Source organism: Podarcis cretensis, assembly GCF_951804945.1.
Source record: "Podarcis cretensis genome assembly, chromosome: 13".
Classification (NCBI taxonomy): Eukaryota; Metazoa; Chordata; class Lepidosauria; order Squamata; family Lacertidae; genus Podarcis; species Podarcis cretensis.
In genome coordinates, this window is record NC_137182.1 from 31,147,497 (window position 1) to 31,162,377 (window position 14,881).

At 40.4% G+C, this 14,881-nt stretch overlaps 3 protein-coding genes across 3 annotated transcripts in view; all 3 read left to right on the plus strand.

The window, feature by feature from the left end:
- Window positions 1-863: 863 nt before the first annotated feature.
- Window positions 864-1,829, plus strand: LOC307201507 (olfactory receptor 6C4-like; the record flags this gene model as incomplete). The annotated part of the gene is made up of 1 exon (XM_079950778.1): window positions 864-1,829. One exon carries the CDS (start codon window positions 864-866, stop codon window positions 1,827-1,829), a length of 966 nt encoding a protein of 321 aa, XP_079806904.1.
- Window positions 1,830-7,039: 5,210 nt separating this feature from the next.
- LOC307201508 (olfactory receptor 6N1-like) overlaps window positions 7,040-14,881 on the plus strand; it is a gene marked incomplete at its 3' end in the record, with an annotated part of 248,480 nt that continues 240,638 nt past the window's right edge. The window contains exon 1 of the mRNA XM_079950779.1: window positions 7,040-7,718. Within this exon, the coding sequence (XP_079806905.1) occupies window positions 7,543-7,718 (176 nt within the window). The 5' untranslated portion in view covers window positions 7,040-7,542. The remainder of the gene's footprint in view (window positions 7,719-14,881) is intronic.
- Window positions 12,397-13,347, plus strand: LOC307200405 (olfactory receptor 2AP1-like; the record flags this gene model as incomplete). Its single annotated transcript, XM_079948946.1, has 1 exon — window positions 12,397-13,347. One exon carries the CDS (start codon window positions 12,397-12,399, stop codon window positions 13,345-13,347), a length of 951 nt encoding a protein of 316 aa, XP_079805072.1.

The following is a 14,881-nucleotide window of genomic DNA, read 5'->3' on the forward strand; positions in this document are numbered from 1 at the left end:
AAATTTTTCTAAAAAATTAATAAAAAAAATAAAAAATAATAATTAAAAAAAAAGAAAGAAAGAAAGAAAGAGGTTTGGCTTGGGCATGGGGCAATCGAAATACTTCCAACATGTCCACTGGAAGTGACACAGTGGTCAACCCACGCAGGGGTTCCTAAGACATACATCAAGTAGGGTGACCCCCACAGGAACCAGGGTCTGCGGGAGTGCCTTTGGCTCTGGCCCCACCTGGGCACACGAAAATGACCACTTCCCCCAGATCCCTTTAGTGAGGTATCCCAGAATTTAGAGGGGCAGGTGGAGACTACAACCTCCTGTCCATCCAAGACAAGAGATTGCCCCAGTGCCCAACCCAATTGTGACGATTGCTATGAGGTAGGCAAAATCCCCGGGTCAGACCCAATTGGCCCGGTGGACAAATTCCTACCTGCCCCTGTAAAGAATGGCTACCACAGTAGCCACAGCAAATTCCTTGACTAACACCTTAAACAGAGGATGAGCGGGTGGGAAACCCGACGAAGGAAAAAGTAAATAGTGTGGGCTGCTTAAACAGCCATGGCGCGGACCCAAGCCTGAGTCCCATTCTCCAAAAAAGGGTGCAGGCCAGGATCTGGCTCCTGATAGGAGGTAAGGGCTTATGCCTCTACTGCCTATCAGGAAGGGCACTGAAGGCATGGTTCGCCATCGGGGACCCAGTGGAGTCTCTGCCATCCTGCAATGCTGCTACACCAAAAGAGTTGAGCGGACTTGTGTGACAACATCAGCTCTCAAACCTCTTGCACTAATGTGATAATGGACTCATCGATTATTTCTGTTTTTTGTTATTCCTTTTTTTTCAATAGGATCTAACATATCTCAAGTAGATGAAGTTGGAAAACCAGTCAAAGATTGAGGAATTCATCCTCCTGGGATTTGTGGAATTCTATGAAGTGCAGACATTTCTCTTCTTCACATTTCTAGTGATTTATGTTGTGATCATGACAGGAAACATTCTCATTGTTGCTGCTGTTATTTTTAACCAGCATCTTCACACCCCTATGTATTTCTTCCTGGGGAACCTATCCTTTTTGGAGGCTTGCTACAGCTCCTATATATTTCCATGGATGCTTTCATCTCTCTCTACCGGAGATGGAAGCCTTTCTGTCACCAGCTGTTTGATGCAGTGGTATTTCTGTGGTTCCTTACTAGCTACAGAATGCTGTTTACTTGGTGTGATGTCTTATGATAGGTACCTAGCAATCAGCAAACCATTGCATTATTTTACAACCATGAACACCCAGGCTTGTATCCATTTAGCGGCTGCATCTTGGCTCAGTAGCTTTATAGGGTTTTCTATATTACTCAGTCTAATGCTACAGTTAACGTTTTGTGGCCCCAATGAAATTAATCATTTCATTTGTGATTATTTCCCACTTCTTAAGCTCTCTTGCAGTGACACCAGCTTGATAGAAATGTTGGGTTTGTTTTTGGATGCCATATTAATACTTCCTCCTTTTGTTCTAACTTTAACATCTTATGTATATATAATTGTTGCCATCTTGAAAATCCCTTCCACCACAGGGAGGCAAAAGGCCTTTTCCACCTGCTCCTCTCACTTGATTGTGGTTTCGATCTTTTATGGTTCACTAATGATTGTGTACATGTTACCAAAGGGGGAAGGCAACGGAGAGATGCAAAAATTTTCCTCTCTCTTGTATTTAGTTTTGCCCCCTCTGGCCAACCCATTTATTTACAGCCTGAGAAACAAAGAAGTTCAAAATGCCTTGAGAAATAATATTGGTAGCCTTGTATCATGCAAAACAACTGCTAAGAAGCTTGAGAATGTGTAAAAGAAGCAACATTCTATGTATTGTCCTTTGTCTCCATAAATGTTTATTGTGGAAGTGATAATAGTTGTGCTACGGCTGTTGTTGTTATATATACCATCTTATGTATGTATGTGTGTATATATATATATATATATATATATATATATATATATATCCCGTCTTGGCCTATAAGCCTCGCTTTTCCCCCAAATTCCATCCATGAAAAGTTAAAGTGCAACTTAAATTAATGACCTTACAAAAATTGGCTTTTACGATATTACAGACATACGATAAAACAGAATGGCTGTGAGTGCCTGCGGAATTTTAAGGGAGCAACTTATATTTAGATATTGTTTTCCCCACCCCTTGAATTTTAAAGATGTAGCTTATATTCGGGTGCGGCTTATATTTTGTTTTGATGTTTTGTTAAGAAAACCTGCCATAGAGTCTATGATATGTGTGAGACACTGTTAGTTTTGATACTTAATTTAGATTTTAAGTAACAAATTGTAAGGCTGATTATGATCTCTCACAGTAAAAATTGTTTTTTTCATTATATTCTTGTAAATAATTACCATTCTCATACAATTTACGCTTTGTACCAAAGTGCCTCATCCAATGTATCTAAGTGCCCCATAGGTGGGGCAGAATGATACAAAACCCATTGTTTACGCAAGTCATTATATTCTCTTTATCTTCTAACTTTAATGGTTCTTTTGATTGCTATTATAACATTGATTAGTTATGCCATGCATAAAGCAATTTTTTTTATTTGACTCATTTTTGTTACATAAAATATGAGATTTAATTTTTCTACATCAATCTGCCCCACTTTCCCCATTATCATTTGTATGCACCTTTTTCTAGAGCCCCAAACCTTAAAGAATTTACAGAATAATTTTGTTTCATAAATTGACTGGTTTGGCCGTGTGGTTTTTTTGTTGCTTTTTTTTACATATTTCAACATATTTTTCGCTCCATAAGACGCACCTTTTTCTTCCTAAAAGGTAAGGGGAAATGTCTGTGTGTCTTATGGAGAAAATGTGTGGTCACTGGAGCCGAATTGCCCAGGGGCAAAAAGCAGATCATGTTTTTTTTTAATATATATATATATATATATATATATATATATATATATATATGGAAGGGGGTATTGAAACAAAGCCGCAGAGCAGCTGATTGGCAAGCCATCGGGGCAGGAGATAAGGCACTCTAGGGATAAATCAATGAGGAGAGAAATTAGAAGAAAAGGAGAAGCAAAAAACTGCTCCAGCTGAGGAAAAGACACTAAGGCAAACAAGAGGGAAGGGAGTGTTGAAAGGAAGCAGCTGATAAGTGGAATCGGGAGAGAGATAAGGGACGAGATAAAGGAGGCTGCAGGGAGGGGCAGTAAAAGCCCATGGATCCTCAGGATTTTTACATTGGGTCATCCCAAATTCACCATCAGATCACACAACATGTCCATGGCTACAGCCTGCACCAAAAAAAGCACACATCCACTGTTTCCTGGGGGTGCAATGGTGCAAAAATGTGGTTACAAAGCATGGATCCACATGGATTCTCAGGATTTTTGCATTGGGCTATCCCAAACTCACCGTCAAATCACATGTCTGTGGCCACAGCATGAACCACAAAAATCATACATCCACTGTTCATTCAGAATATTTTATTCTTGTGTTTCCCTAATTTGTTCTTTGAATGTCCCTAGATCATTTCTCCATATAATTCTATTGACAATTGCTTTTAATAGAATATAGTGCACAGGCCATGAAGTGTTCTTGTAGGTTTGAGTGGTCTTCAAATCTTCCCCCATTTTGTACCTCAAATGTGCACAGTGTTCACAGACACTGTTCTTCTTTTGGTGCACCTGTTTCTGAAAAGCTATTGGGAAAGGTCATGTTATGGTCTCTAAATTCACTTCTTGTCAGCATGTTCTTGGTTCTTTTGAATAGCTTAATTGGCTAATCCTGACAGCCAGATATGTGGTGTTCAACATGCCAGTGTTTCTTTAAGCTACCATGTAAGTTGTTTGTGATGTTATTGAATATTAAATGGCAATTTAAATAGCTAGAAGGTACTTTTCTTGAAAAGTCCGCTTGTAATGTTTGTGAAGCTTTACTTAAGCTATTACCCACTAATCGCTTAGGGCATCCTCTGTCAAGCTTGTTTACTCAACATAGGATTCTTACACATAAAATCCTGCTCTGGCAGCTTTCTCAAAGGCTCATACCCACACATCTGTTTTAGTGGCAATAAAAAACCAGTGCTTGAGAAACTTTCCGTTTTCCATCACATTATTATTGCTCTGGGGTTTTGTGAGTGCGTTGAAAGATATTGTTTCCCAGATGGCTCTGTCCCTTAATAACACCAACATCCTGGGAACACCATATTCTGCCATCATATTCTCTTAAGGACAGCATTTTTAAACACACTTACGCACTTAAAATATGTATCCATAAAAGTGTTTGTTGTTCTGGTAATTAGAAGTGGAGGGAATAAATTATGATTTCTTTCACATAAAAACACCTGAAGACACTTTGTAATCTAGAACAGAACAGGGCAACAAAACTGCTTTATATATGTAAAGGTAAAGGTACCCCTGCCCGTACGGGCCAGTCTTGACAGACTCTGGGGTTGTGCGCCCATCTCACTTAAGAGGCCAGGGGCCAGCGCTGTCCGGAGACACTTCCGGGTCACGTGGCCAGCGTGACATCACTGCTCTGGCCAGAGCCAGAGCCAGAGCCGCACACGGAAATGCCGTTTACCTTCCCGCTGGTAAGCGGTCCCTATTTATCTACTTGCACCCGGAGGTGCTTTCGAACTGCTAGGTTGGCAGGCGCTGGGACCGAGCAGCGGGAGCGCACCCCGCCGCAGGGATTCGAACCTCCGACCTTTCGATCGGCAAGCCCTAGGCGCTGAGGCTTTAACCCACAGCGCCACCTGCGTCCCTTTATATATATATATATGTATATGTAGACATGCATAATTCCCGATAGTGAAAGAGGCAATGCTAATAGATGACTTCAGGAGAAGCAAAGGACCTTATAATATTTTCTTCTGTTTACAATAAGCAGGGAACTTATGGATCAGTAAAATAGCACTGAGAAATCTCAGCAGAAAGGTAAACATTTATTATTTAGGCATATACAAAGTTATCACTTTTCTAGTCTTAACAGTTCTCCAAATTTTTGTATCAGTTTGAATGATTTTCAATATATGAAAAATAAACAAAAGACCCCATGAAAATTCATCAGCACTTTTGTGCATTTTTGTCTGCATTCCTGATGGAGATATGTAACTTTGCAAACAATTTTCTCAATCATAATGCATTTTGCATAATATTTTCACTGATATGTGCATTATTATTTATTTACATTTCTCCTTAATATCTACATTTTGCTTTGTGTGCTGCATATTAAAATTTGCAGTACCAATTTTGAAGTTTGGCTGTGTTTTAGCTCACGAATTTCAAACAATTTCTTAGAGAAAGTGACGAAGCTGTCCACCCATTATTATTGTTGTTTTTTGTTGTTGGTTTTTTGTTGTTGTTGCTATTATTATTATTATTATTATTATTATTATTATTTTGCTTTATCTTGCCCAGGGCAACCCAAAGCGACTCACTTGTATAAGGCATCATTGAACTTACATTTTGTTTTCTTCCTATACATAATATTAATTCACCATTACTATGGTGTTGATAATTGATTCCAAATGAACTCAGCAAGGAGATTAAAAGAGCAGTATAATGCCTTGTGTTGCATCTGCTTCATGTTGTGTCTTTTCACGTTATGTCCCGCGGCAACCCGCAGTACAGGAACGGGTTACTTCTGGGTTTCGCTGCTCACACATGCACAGAAGTGCCAAATCGTGCTGCGCGCCTGCGCAGATGCAGTACTTCAAGTTGCGGGCATTTCACGTTATGGACGGGCCTCTGGAACAGATCCCTTCCATAACACGAGGTACCACTGTACTGAGAGCTCTAGGGTTTTTAAAATGATATGAAATCCATATAAATAAAGTCAATTCTGTGTCCAGGGCAGCTGTTTATCAGCTCCATCTGGTACACAGGCTGAGACCCTACCTGCCCGTGGACTGTCTTGCCAGAGTGGTACATGCTCTGGTTATCTCTCGCTTGGACTACTGCAATGCACTCTATGTGGGGCTACCTTTGAAGGTGACCCGGAAACTACAACTAATCCAGAATGCGGCAGCTAGACTGGTGACTGGGAGTGGCCGCCGAGACCATATAACACTGGCCTTGAAAGACCTACACTGGCTCCCAGTACGTTTCCGAGCAGAGTTCAAAGTGTTGGTGCTGACCTTTAAAACCCTAAACGGCCTCGGTGCAGTATACCTGAAGGAGCGTCTCCACCTCCATTGTTCTGCCTCGACACTGATGTCCAGCGCCGAGGGCCTTCTGGCAGTTCCCTCGCTGCGAGAAGCCAAGTTACAGGGAACCAGGCAGAGGGCCTTCTCAGTAGTGGCACCCGCTCTGTGGAACACCCTCCCACCAGATGTCAAAGAGAAAAATAACTACCAAACTTTTAAAAGACATCTAAAGGCAGCCCTGTTTAGGGAAGCTTTTAATGTTTAATAGGTTAATGTATTTTAGTGTTTTGTTGGAAGCCGCCCAGAGTGGTTGGGGAAACCCAGCCAGATGGGCGGGGTATAAATAATAAATTTATTATTATTATTATTATTATTATTATTATTATTATTAGGATTTCAAAAAAATAAATAAATCTGCATGTTAGAAGCATGGTCATGTATCAGTAAAAAGGTAAAGGTACCCCTGCCCGTACGGGCCAGTCTTGACAGACTCTGGGGTTGTACGCCCATCTCACTTAAGAGGCCAGGGGCCAGCGCTGTCCGGAGACACTTCCGGGTCACGTGGCCAGTGTGACATCGCTGCTCTGGCGAGCCAGAGCCGCACACGGAAACGCCGTTTACCTTCCCGCTGGTAAGCAGTCCCTATTTATCTACTTGCACCCGGAGGTGCTTTCGAACTGCTAGGTTGGCAGGCGCTGGGACCGAGCAGCGGGAGCGCACCCCACCGCAGGGATTCGAACCGCCGACCTTTCGATCGGCAAGTCCTAGGCGCTGAGGCTTTAACCCACAGCACCACCTGCGTCCCATGTATCAGTACCAGAGGATATTATGTTATAGAAAAGTACTTCATTAGTTTCCAATTTTTTGAAAAACATTTATTTTTAATATAATTTCTCATATTCACATATGTACTGTGAATTTCCCAGTGCATTGCTATAACAGACCAAAACCTAAGCTTAAGAAGCAACAGTGTTCAGGGTGATTCTTCCTTCCTCCATCCCTACCTACCGTGGGATTCTGAGCATGCATCATGATCATGGTAAGGTGAATATGAAAACAGATTAGGTCAAGTGCCTTCAACCAATGTTTTCTCCATTGATCCTTACATCAGCTTCTCACTACCTGTTAATATAATGTTTCAGTGTGCCTATGAAAATGAGTGATACCCAGTTGTGGAAAAAAGCTGTTTTGCTGGCAAAGCACAACAGTCAAATTCAGTGGATGTCTTGCACTTTTGAAAAATGTTGCACAATCCCAAAATTGTTATTATAGTCAATGGCAATGCTTGTGTGACAACATCAGCTCTCAAACATATTGCATTAATGTTAGCATGGCACTCATGAATTATTTCATTAATAAAAATTGCTCTTTTCAATAGGATTTGACTTTATTTTCCTATTAGATGAAGTTTGAAAACCAGACAGAGATTACAGAATTCATCCTCCTGGGATTTGGGGAATTCTATGAAGTGCAGACATTTCTCTTCCTGGCATTTCTAGTGATTTATGTTGTGACAGTAACTGGAAACATTCTCATTGTTGTCCTGGTTGTTTTTGATCAGCATCTTCATACCCCAATGTATTTCTTTCTGGGGAATCTCGCCTTCCTGGAGACATGCTATTGCTCCAATTTATTTCCGAGGATGCTACGAGCTCTCTTGACTGGAGATAGGAGGATTTCTTTCACCGGCTGTTTAACGCAATGGTATCTCTGTGGATCCCTAATAGCTACAGAATGCTGTTTACTTTGTGTGATGTCGTATGACAGGTATCTAGCAATCTGCAAGCCACTGCATTATTTTACAATGATGAGCACCCAGACTTGTATCCAATTAGCAGTTGCATCTTGGTCCAATGGATTTATAGCCTTCCTGATATTGCTCAATCTGATGCTACAGTTAACATTCTGTGGCCCCAATGAAATTAATCATTACTTTTGTGACTACTTCCCGCTCCTTAAGCTCTCTTGCAGTGATACCAGCTTAAGGGAAATGTTGGGTATTCTTGTGAGTGCCATATTCACACTCCCTCCCTTTCTTTTAACTTTAACCTCTTATGTATATATAATTATTGCCATCTTGAAAATCCCTTCTTCCACTGGGAGGCAAAAGGCCTTTTCTACATGCTCCTCTCACTTGGCTGTGGTATCCATATTTTATGGTTCACTAATGATTTTGTATTTGTTACCCAAGGCTGAAGTCAACAGAGAGATGCGAAAGATTTCTTCTCTCTTGTACACAGCTTTGCCCCCTTTGGCCAACCCCTTTATATATAGCCTGAGAAACAAGGAGGTCAAAAATGCCCTGAGAAATAATATTGGTAGGTTTGTGCCACACAAAGGAAGGCACATGAAATGTGGTCATATGTGATAGAAGCAACATACTATGTGTTGTCTCCATGCTGCCCCCAGAACTTTCCTTATGGTGGATGACACAGATTTCAGACTCTGATAGGGATCAGCTGATTCATCTATTTCCACTTCAAGTCAGTTTCAAATGTATGCATTCATAAACCCATTCCAACTTGTTTCCATTGATCTGTAAAATAAAGGTATGAAAATTCATATTAAATGCTCAACTAGGTAGCTATTTAAATTAATCTTTTATCTCACATATTTCTAGACACACTCTATTCTAATATACACATTTTTACACATTTTGGTATGGTTTTCAATCCAAGACATGCACTGAAACATTTGGAGAAGGGTAATATCCAACTACATTCTAATCACTGTGTTACTCTGGAAATTGTGATTTTTTTGCTTATGTTGTGGACCAAACACAATTCAGATTCACCCCTAAACTTTGCTGATGTTTCAAAATACTGAATAGTTTTCTTCTTGTGCTAGGGTTAATTATTTTTTATCTGTTAGCTCTAATACATATACATAAAATGAATATTACAATCTATTGTTCTGCTCTTTTACACGCTTACAGATAAAGCCCAATCAATAGAAAACATAGCCTTTTTGGCCCTATGTGAGGGGCAGGGTAGGGCGTATTTCCCAGGGTGGGGGGAAGAGGGAGAAACTCCCAAGTGAGAGCTGAGAGGGCTTACCCTCCTTTGTGTAGAATAAGGATTAAGATTTATTTTTATTTAGATTTATTTTTATTTAGGCTAGTGTGGCTTTTATTGTATTCTGTGTTGAAAACTTCCAATAAAAATTAATTATAAAAAAGAAAGTATACTCTTCTTTATACAGCTATATTCAGTGCTTTTTTAAAATAAAAAATGTTTAGGGATACTCTCATTTTCCTACTCATATTGAAACACTGCCCTTCAATGAGGCCAAACTTAGATTCACAAAATGTGTAGGGGTATACATACCTCTGCGTTGCCCCCCCCCCAAAGCACTGACTATATTGATACTTATCTTTAACATCCCCTCACAGCTAGTCTTATATTTGTTTATATTGTTTTCATCATTACATCATAAGATCCCATACATCCAGAAACTCCTGCTTTGACTTGTGCAGTACTACCATTCAGGTGGGCACAGCTAGGCAAGGTCAATCTCCTCCTACTGCCAGCTTATCCAATCAGGTTTTGGTAATGGACACCAAGTCAGTCACCATATGGATGAGAGTTTTGTTTTGGGCACTGACATGACATTAACACCACCACTAGATGAGAACACAGGCTACTTAAGTCTCTATGGGGTGGTGGCTCAGCACCAATGACCAACATCATCTACCTCCCCCTCTCCTCTGATAATTTTTCCTCTCCCCCATTGCATACCTCTGCTCCCCAAGGCCATAAAATTAGAGACTCCTTAAACCTCCCCACATCTTTCCCCTCTGACCCAGACACCTTGGTTGCTGGTTTTTGTTTGTTTGTGTATTGTGTTTTGTGTTTTGTTTTCTTCACCTGAAGGCATCTGCTTCACTTATGGCATCCACTTTGTGTTATGCCAAGCCTCCATACACAAGATGGTCATCTTGTGTATATAATACTTGTTACTGCCAGAAACAACATTTCCTCAAAAACCCAACTGTGCCCACTGGACTAAAATGGTTGATGAACCTGGTATAATTTCATCATGGAGAATCCCAGTACCAAGAATGGGAGGTAGAAAAGAGGGGCTTGAAAGTTGTAAATATATTTCCAATTGATAATTACATTAGATTTTGTTTTGGTGGTGAAACACGGGGCAATCATATGGAAATAAACTGATATTCCTACATATATGTGTGTAAATCTACTTTTGGTATCCTCTCCTTCAAAGCTACTTTATAGTATCGTTAGGGACAAGACCTCCTGGAGCAGTGCTTATTATGATGGGGAAAGCTGCTTCTAATATGTCTAGAAGTACTATTAAGACTGAATTTATGCAGGATCCCTCCTCCCAATTTACAGATGGAAGGCATATCCCATAGCAGATTACAAAAATGCACAATAACTCCCAAATGGGATGCCAAGTCAAGGATAAGGAATTCCTACCTGCTCCCTAAGGGACGCGGGTGGCACTGTGGGTTAAACCACAGAGCCTAGGACTTGCCGATCAGAAGGTTGGCGGTTCAAATCCTCACGACGGGGTGAGCTCCCGTTGCTTGGTCCTTGCTCCTGCCAACCTAGCAGTTCGAAAGCACGTCAAAGTGCAAGTAGATAAATAGGTACCGCTCTGGCGGGAAGGTAAATGGCGTTTCCGTGCGCTGCTCTGGTTCACCAGAAGTGGCTTAGTCATGCTGGCCACATGACCCGGAAGCCGTACACCGGCTCCCTCGGCAATAAAGCGAGATGAGTGCCGCAACCCCAGAGTCGGTCACAACTGGACCTAATGGTCAGGGGTCTCTTTACCTTTACCTTTTACCTGCTCCCTAAGAGTGTTGAACTCCAAAGAAGTTATTTTTCAAGGTAGGCATGCACTCCCAGCGATAAAGGTGAAAATCTAATCAAGTTGACCAACTGATTCCCTGAAGTTGCAGTATAAAAAGATAGGTACAGACTCTCAAAAGGACCAGAGGGTTGTCATATGCTTTTTGGGCTCAGAGGGGTACACAGTGTTCTGTCCTTTAATTTGCTGCACTGAATTCCCTCACTCCCTAGCCAATACATTGCCGATTTGCTTGTTTTTACAGTATATTATGTCCCTGATGATTGAGCCGTCACTTCTGTATTTCTCTTAATAAAACCAACATCCTAGAGTACACATATCCCCACTTTGTATTATTGGCATAGCATTCATGCCATAGAACTGAGATTTACACAACATTGAGTGTGATGAGATGAAGAGAAGGATCTGGGAACTGGTTGTTTGTCATGACAGTGTATATTAGCATGGAAAAAACAGCAACAGAATGAAACCATTGTGAGTACATAAATTAAAGAGAGGTGAGTAACCATCAGAGAGTGGGACCTTTTCAAGGGTGATCTATCAGCTTTGGAACAGTCTTTCTAGAGAGGCTCACCTGGCACCATACTAGTAATATGTTCAGTGCCCAGCAGAGAACTTTGAGTTCACTGAAATCTTTGTGTGTCTTTGTCCATAAAATTATGAAGTATTTTTTACTTCTTCTGAGTTGCCCAGGCAACTTATGTCATAAGACAGCCAAGTTCCTATAAGTTCCTTCAGAGCAATGAATAGAAATAATGGACTAGCCTATGAAATAAACATGCCGCACAAAATAATCTGCCTGAGCTGTAGCTATGTCACTCTGTCGCAGCAACAATCATAAAAAACATTTCTGCAAAATGTTAAGGGCCAACTAATTATTATGGAAGAAGCTGGCATGGACTAGAGTCCACTTCAGCAAATGCAAAACCATGACACCTGGGAGGAAAACTCCTGTTGAGGTCTGTGAATATAGGAGGTCTATTTGTAATCTCTGATCACAACCATGGAATAATAATAATAAATAAATAAATTGTAGAGTAGGAAAAGACCCTGAGGATCAGTTAGTCCAATCTCCTGCAATGCAGGAATATGCAGCTCTCCCTGAAACCTTGGCCATATCAGCACCACACTCTAACCAACTGAGCTATCCACTTTTGATTCTTTGCAAAGGAATTGTTTTTTTCTGATTATTATGTGTTTTACTTACATTTAGAAAATACAATTTTTGTGCTTTAAAATGAGAAGTAGACTTTGATTTTCCTTGTGCATTTGCTATTTTATTTCTAAAATTGATTCATTTCTGTTGAGATTTGTAAACCACTTGGAGATTTCGGGTGAAACATGAAGCAGAATATAAATTATCTCTCCATCTCTGTATAGATACTTATCCATTTCTCTTTTCAACAGGATTTCATTCTGCTCAATGTTGAGAAACCAGACAACAATTACAGAATTTATCCTCCTCGGATTTGGGGAATTCTATGAATTGCAGACACTTCTTTTTCTGACTTTTCTCATCATTTACATGGTGACCATAACTGGGAATACTTTGATTGTTGTCCTTGTTGTCATTGATCACCATCTACATACTCCCATGTACTTCTTTCTTGGGAATCTTTCCTTCTTGGAGGCTTGCTACAGCTCCAATATATTTCCAAGAATGCTTTCAGCTCTCCTGACTGGAGACAGAACAATTTCCTTCAATGGCTGCTTCACACAGTGGTATCTCTTTGGTTCTTTGGAAGCTACAGAATGCTGTTTACTCTGTGTGATGTCTTATGACAGGTATCTAGCAATCTGTAAACCATTGCATTATGCAACTACTATGAAAACCAATACTTGTATCAATTTAGCCGCTGCATCTTGGCTCAATGGCTTTATTGGGTTTTCTATATTATTCATTCTGGTGCTACAGTTATCATTTTCAGGCTCCAGGGAAATGGATCATTACTTTTGTGACTACTTCCCTCTTATTAAACTCTCTTGCAGCAACACCAACTTGGTGGAAAATATGGGTTTTGCTGTGGCTGCCATATTCACAGTTCCTCCTTTTATTTTAACTTTAACATCCTATTCATATATTATTGCTGCTATCTTAAGAATACCATCCACCACTGGGAAACAAAAGGCCTTTTCCACCTGTTCCTCTCACTTGATTGTAGTTTCAATTTTTTATAGTTCGCTAATGATTGTGTACATGTTACCAAAGGGTGAAGCCAACAAAGAGATGCAAAAACTTTCCTCTCTGTTGTACACAGTTTTGCCGCCTCTTGCCAACCCATTCATATACAGCCTGAGAAATAAGGAGGTCAAAGATGCCCTGAGAAATAAAATTGGTCAACTTGTATCGTGCAAAGCAATTCTCATGAAGTGAATTAATGTGAAAAAGAAGCAACAATGTGATTTTCTCTAGCATCTGTTTTTTTGGTGGGTGATATAAAGTTCCATCGCTGAATTGGATATGTTGATTTGTCTGTTTCCAATGCATGACAGTTTTAGGGTTTTTTCCCCCCTGAAGGAAAAGAAATTGGCATAAAAATATAAATGACAATTAAAAACACATTTAAATGCATATTTTATTATAACACACATCCTTAAATGGTGTTTCATTCTCAATTTGAAGTTATCATGGCATTACTAGGGCTGTTGTTTTCTTCATTTGTTAGTGACTATTAAAAAAGAACAACCTTGAAATAAATGTCTCAAAGTGTTTTCAATCATCCCCTCAAAAGAAATTGGTCAATGATAATTTTTTTATTGAAAATCACTCAAAATTGTCTTTCTTTAATGTCTCAGTCAGCCTTACCTTTATGTTCTATTTTTAAAGGATTTTATGTTTTCTTGTATTTACATACATTTTTCATATTTTTCTGTGAGTCCATGGTATAAAATTAATTAATTAAATAAATATTTTAAATAAGAAGAATGAAATAATCTATTTAATAAATTGTGCGGCCCTGCTTCTTCCTCTTGAAAAGTGGGACAGGAAAACACCTCTTAAAATGGCAAACAGCTTGGGTCATAGTAATAAAGAAGCAAACAGGTGTTCCATTTCTGATGTCTCCATGTCCAGAGTGACAGAGGTAGAGACAGGTCTGACTCAGGATATGACATATTATTTGAAACCCAGTCTCCCAGGTCCAGCTCTGCACCGGCTCTCAAATTACTCTTATTCAGCTCTCCAACATGCTGGCAGGGGCTTCACTAACTGAGGGGCTGTAAGCTGTGACTTTACTATCAGAGGTGCCTAGCTAGAGGCATCTGACACCACAGGAGTAGAACACTTTTCTGTCAACCTGCTTGAGCCCTTCTCTAGATCTAGCTCCATACTCCAAATTCCATTGCTCCACTACCTAGGCTCTGATATATATGTAGGGTCAAGCTTTAGGCTCCCACAATCTGCTAGGATTCTCTCTCGGGCAGTGCTGGATTTATGTATAGGCTAAGTAGGCTGAAGCCTAGGGCCTCAAAACCTAGGGGGCCTCACCAGCCTGCGAATTCCCAAGCAGGCAATCTCCTCATCCAAAATTGCAAACCCAAGACTTCATGTGAGGGCAGGGCAACTTGGGCCTCTAAATCTAGGGGGCCTTGCCAGCCTGCCCACTCCCCAGTACCACAGTCTCCCCTCTCCCCAAATTGTAAACCCAAGACGTCATGCAAAGGCAGGGCAACTCAGGCCCAGAAACTGTGAGAATCGGGGCTAGCCAGTGAGGCCCAATTTGAGGTTTTGTCACCTCTCTCCCCACCCCAAACCCTGAGACAATGAGCCCAGCCACCTTTTATTCACATTCGCATAAGCACTACATTACAGCATGGCCATAAACCTGTACTTCAGTAGCTAAAATATACACCCAATATGTAGCAATGGAGATTTATGTTACTGCTTTATGAATGAACACTGTGTTTTA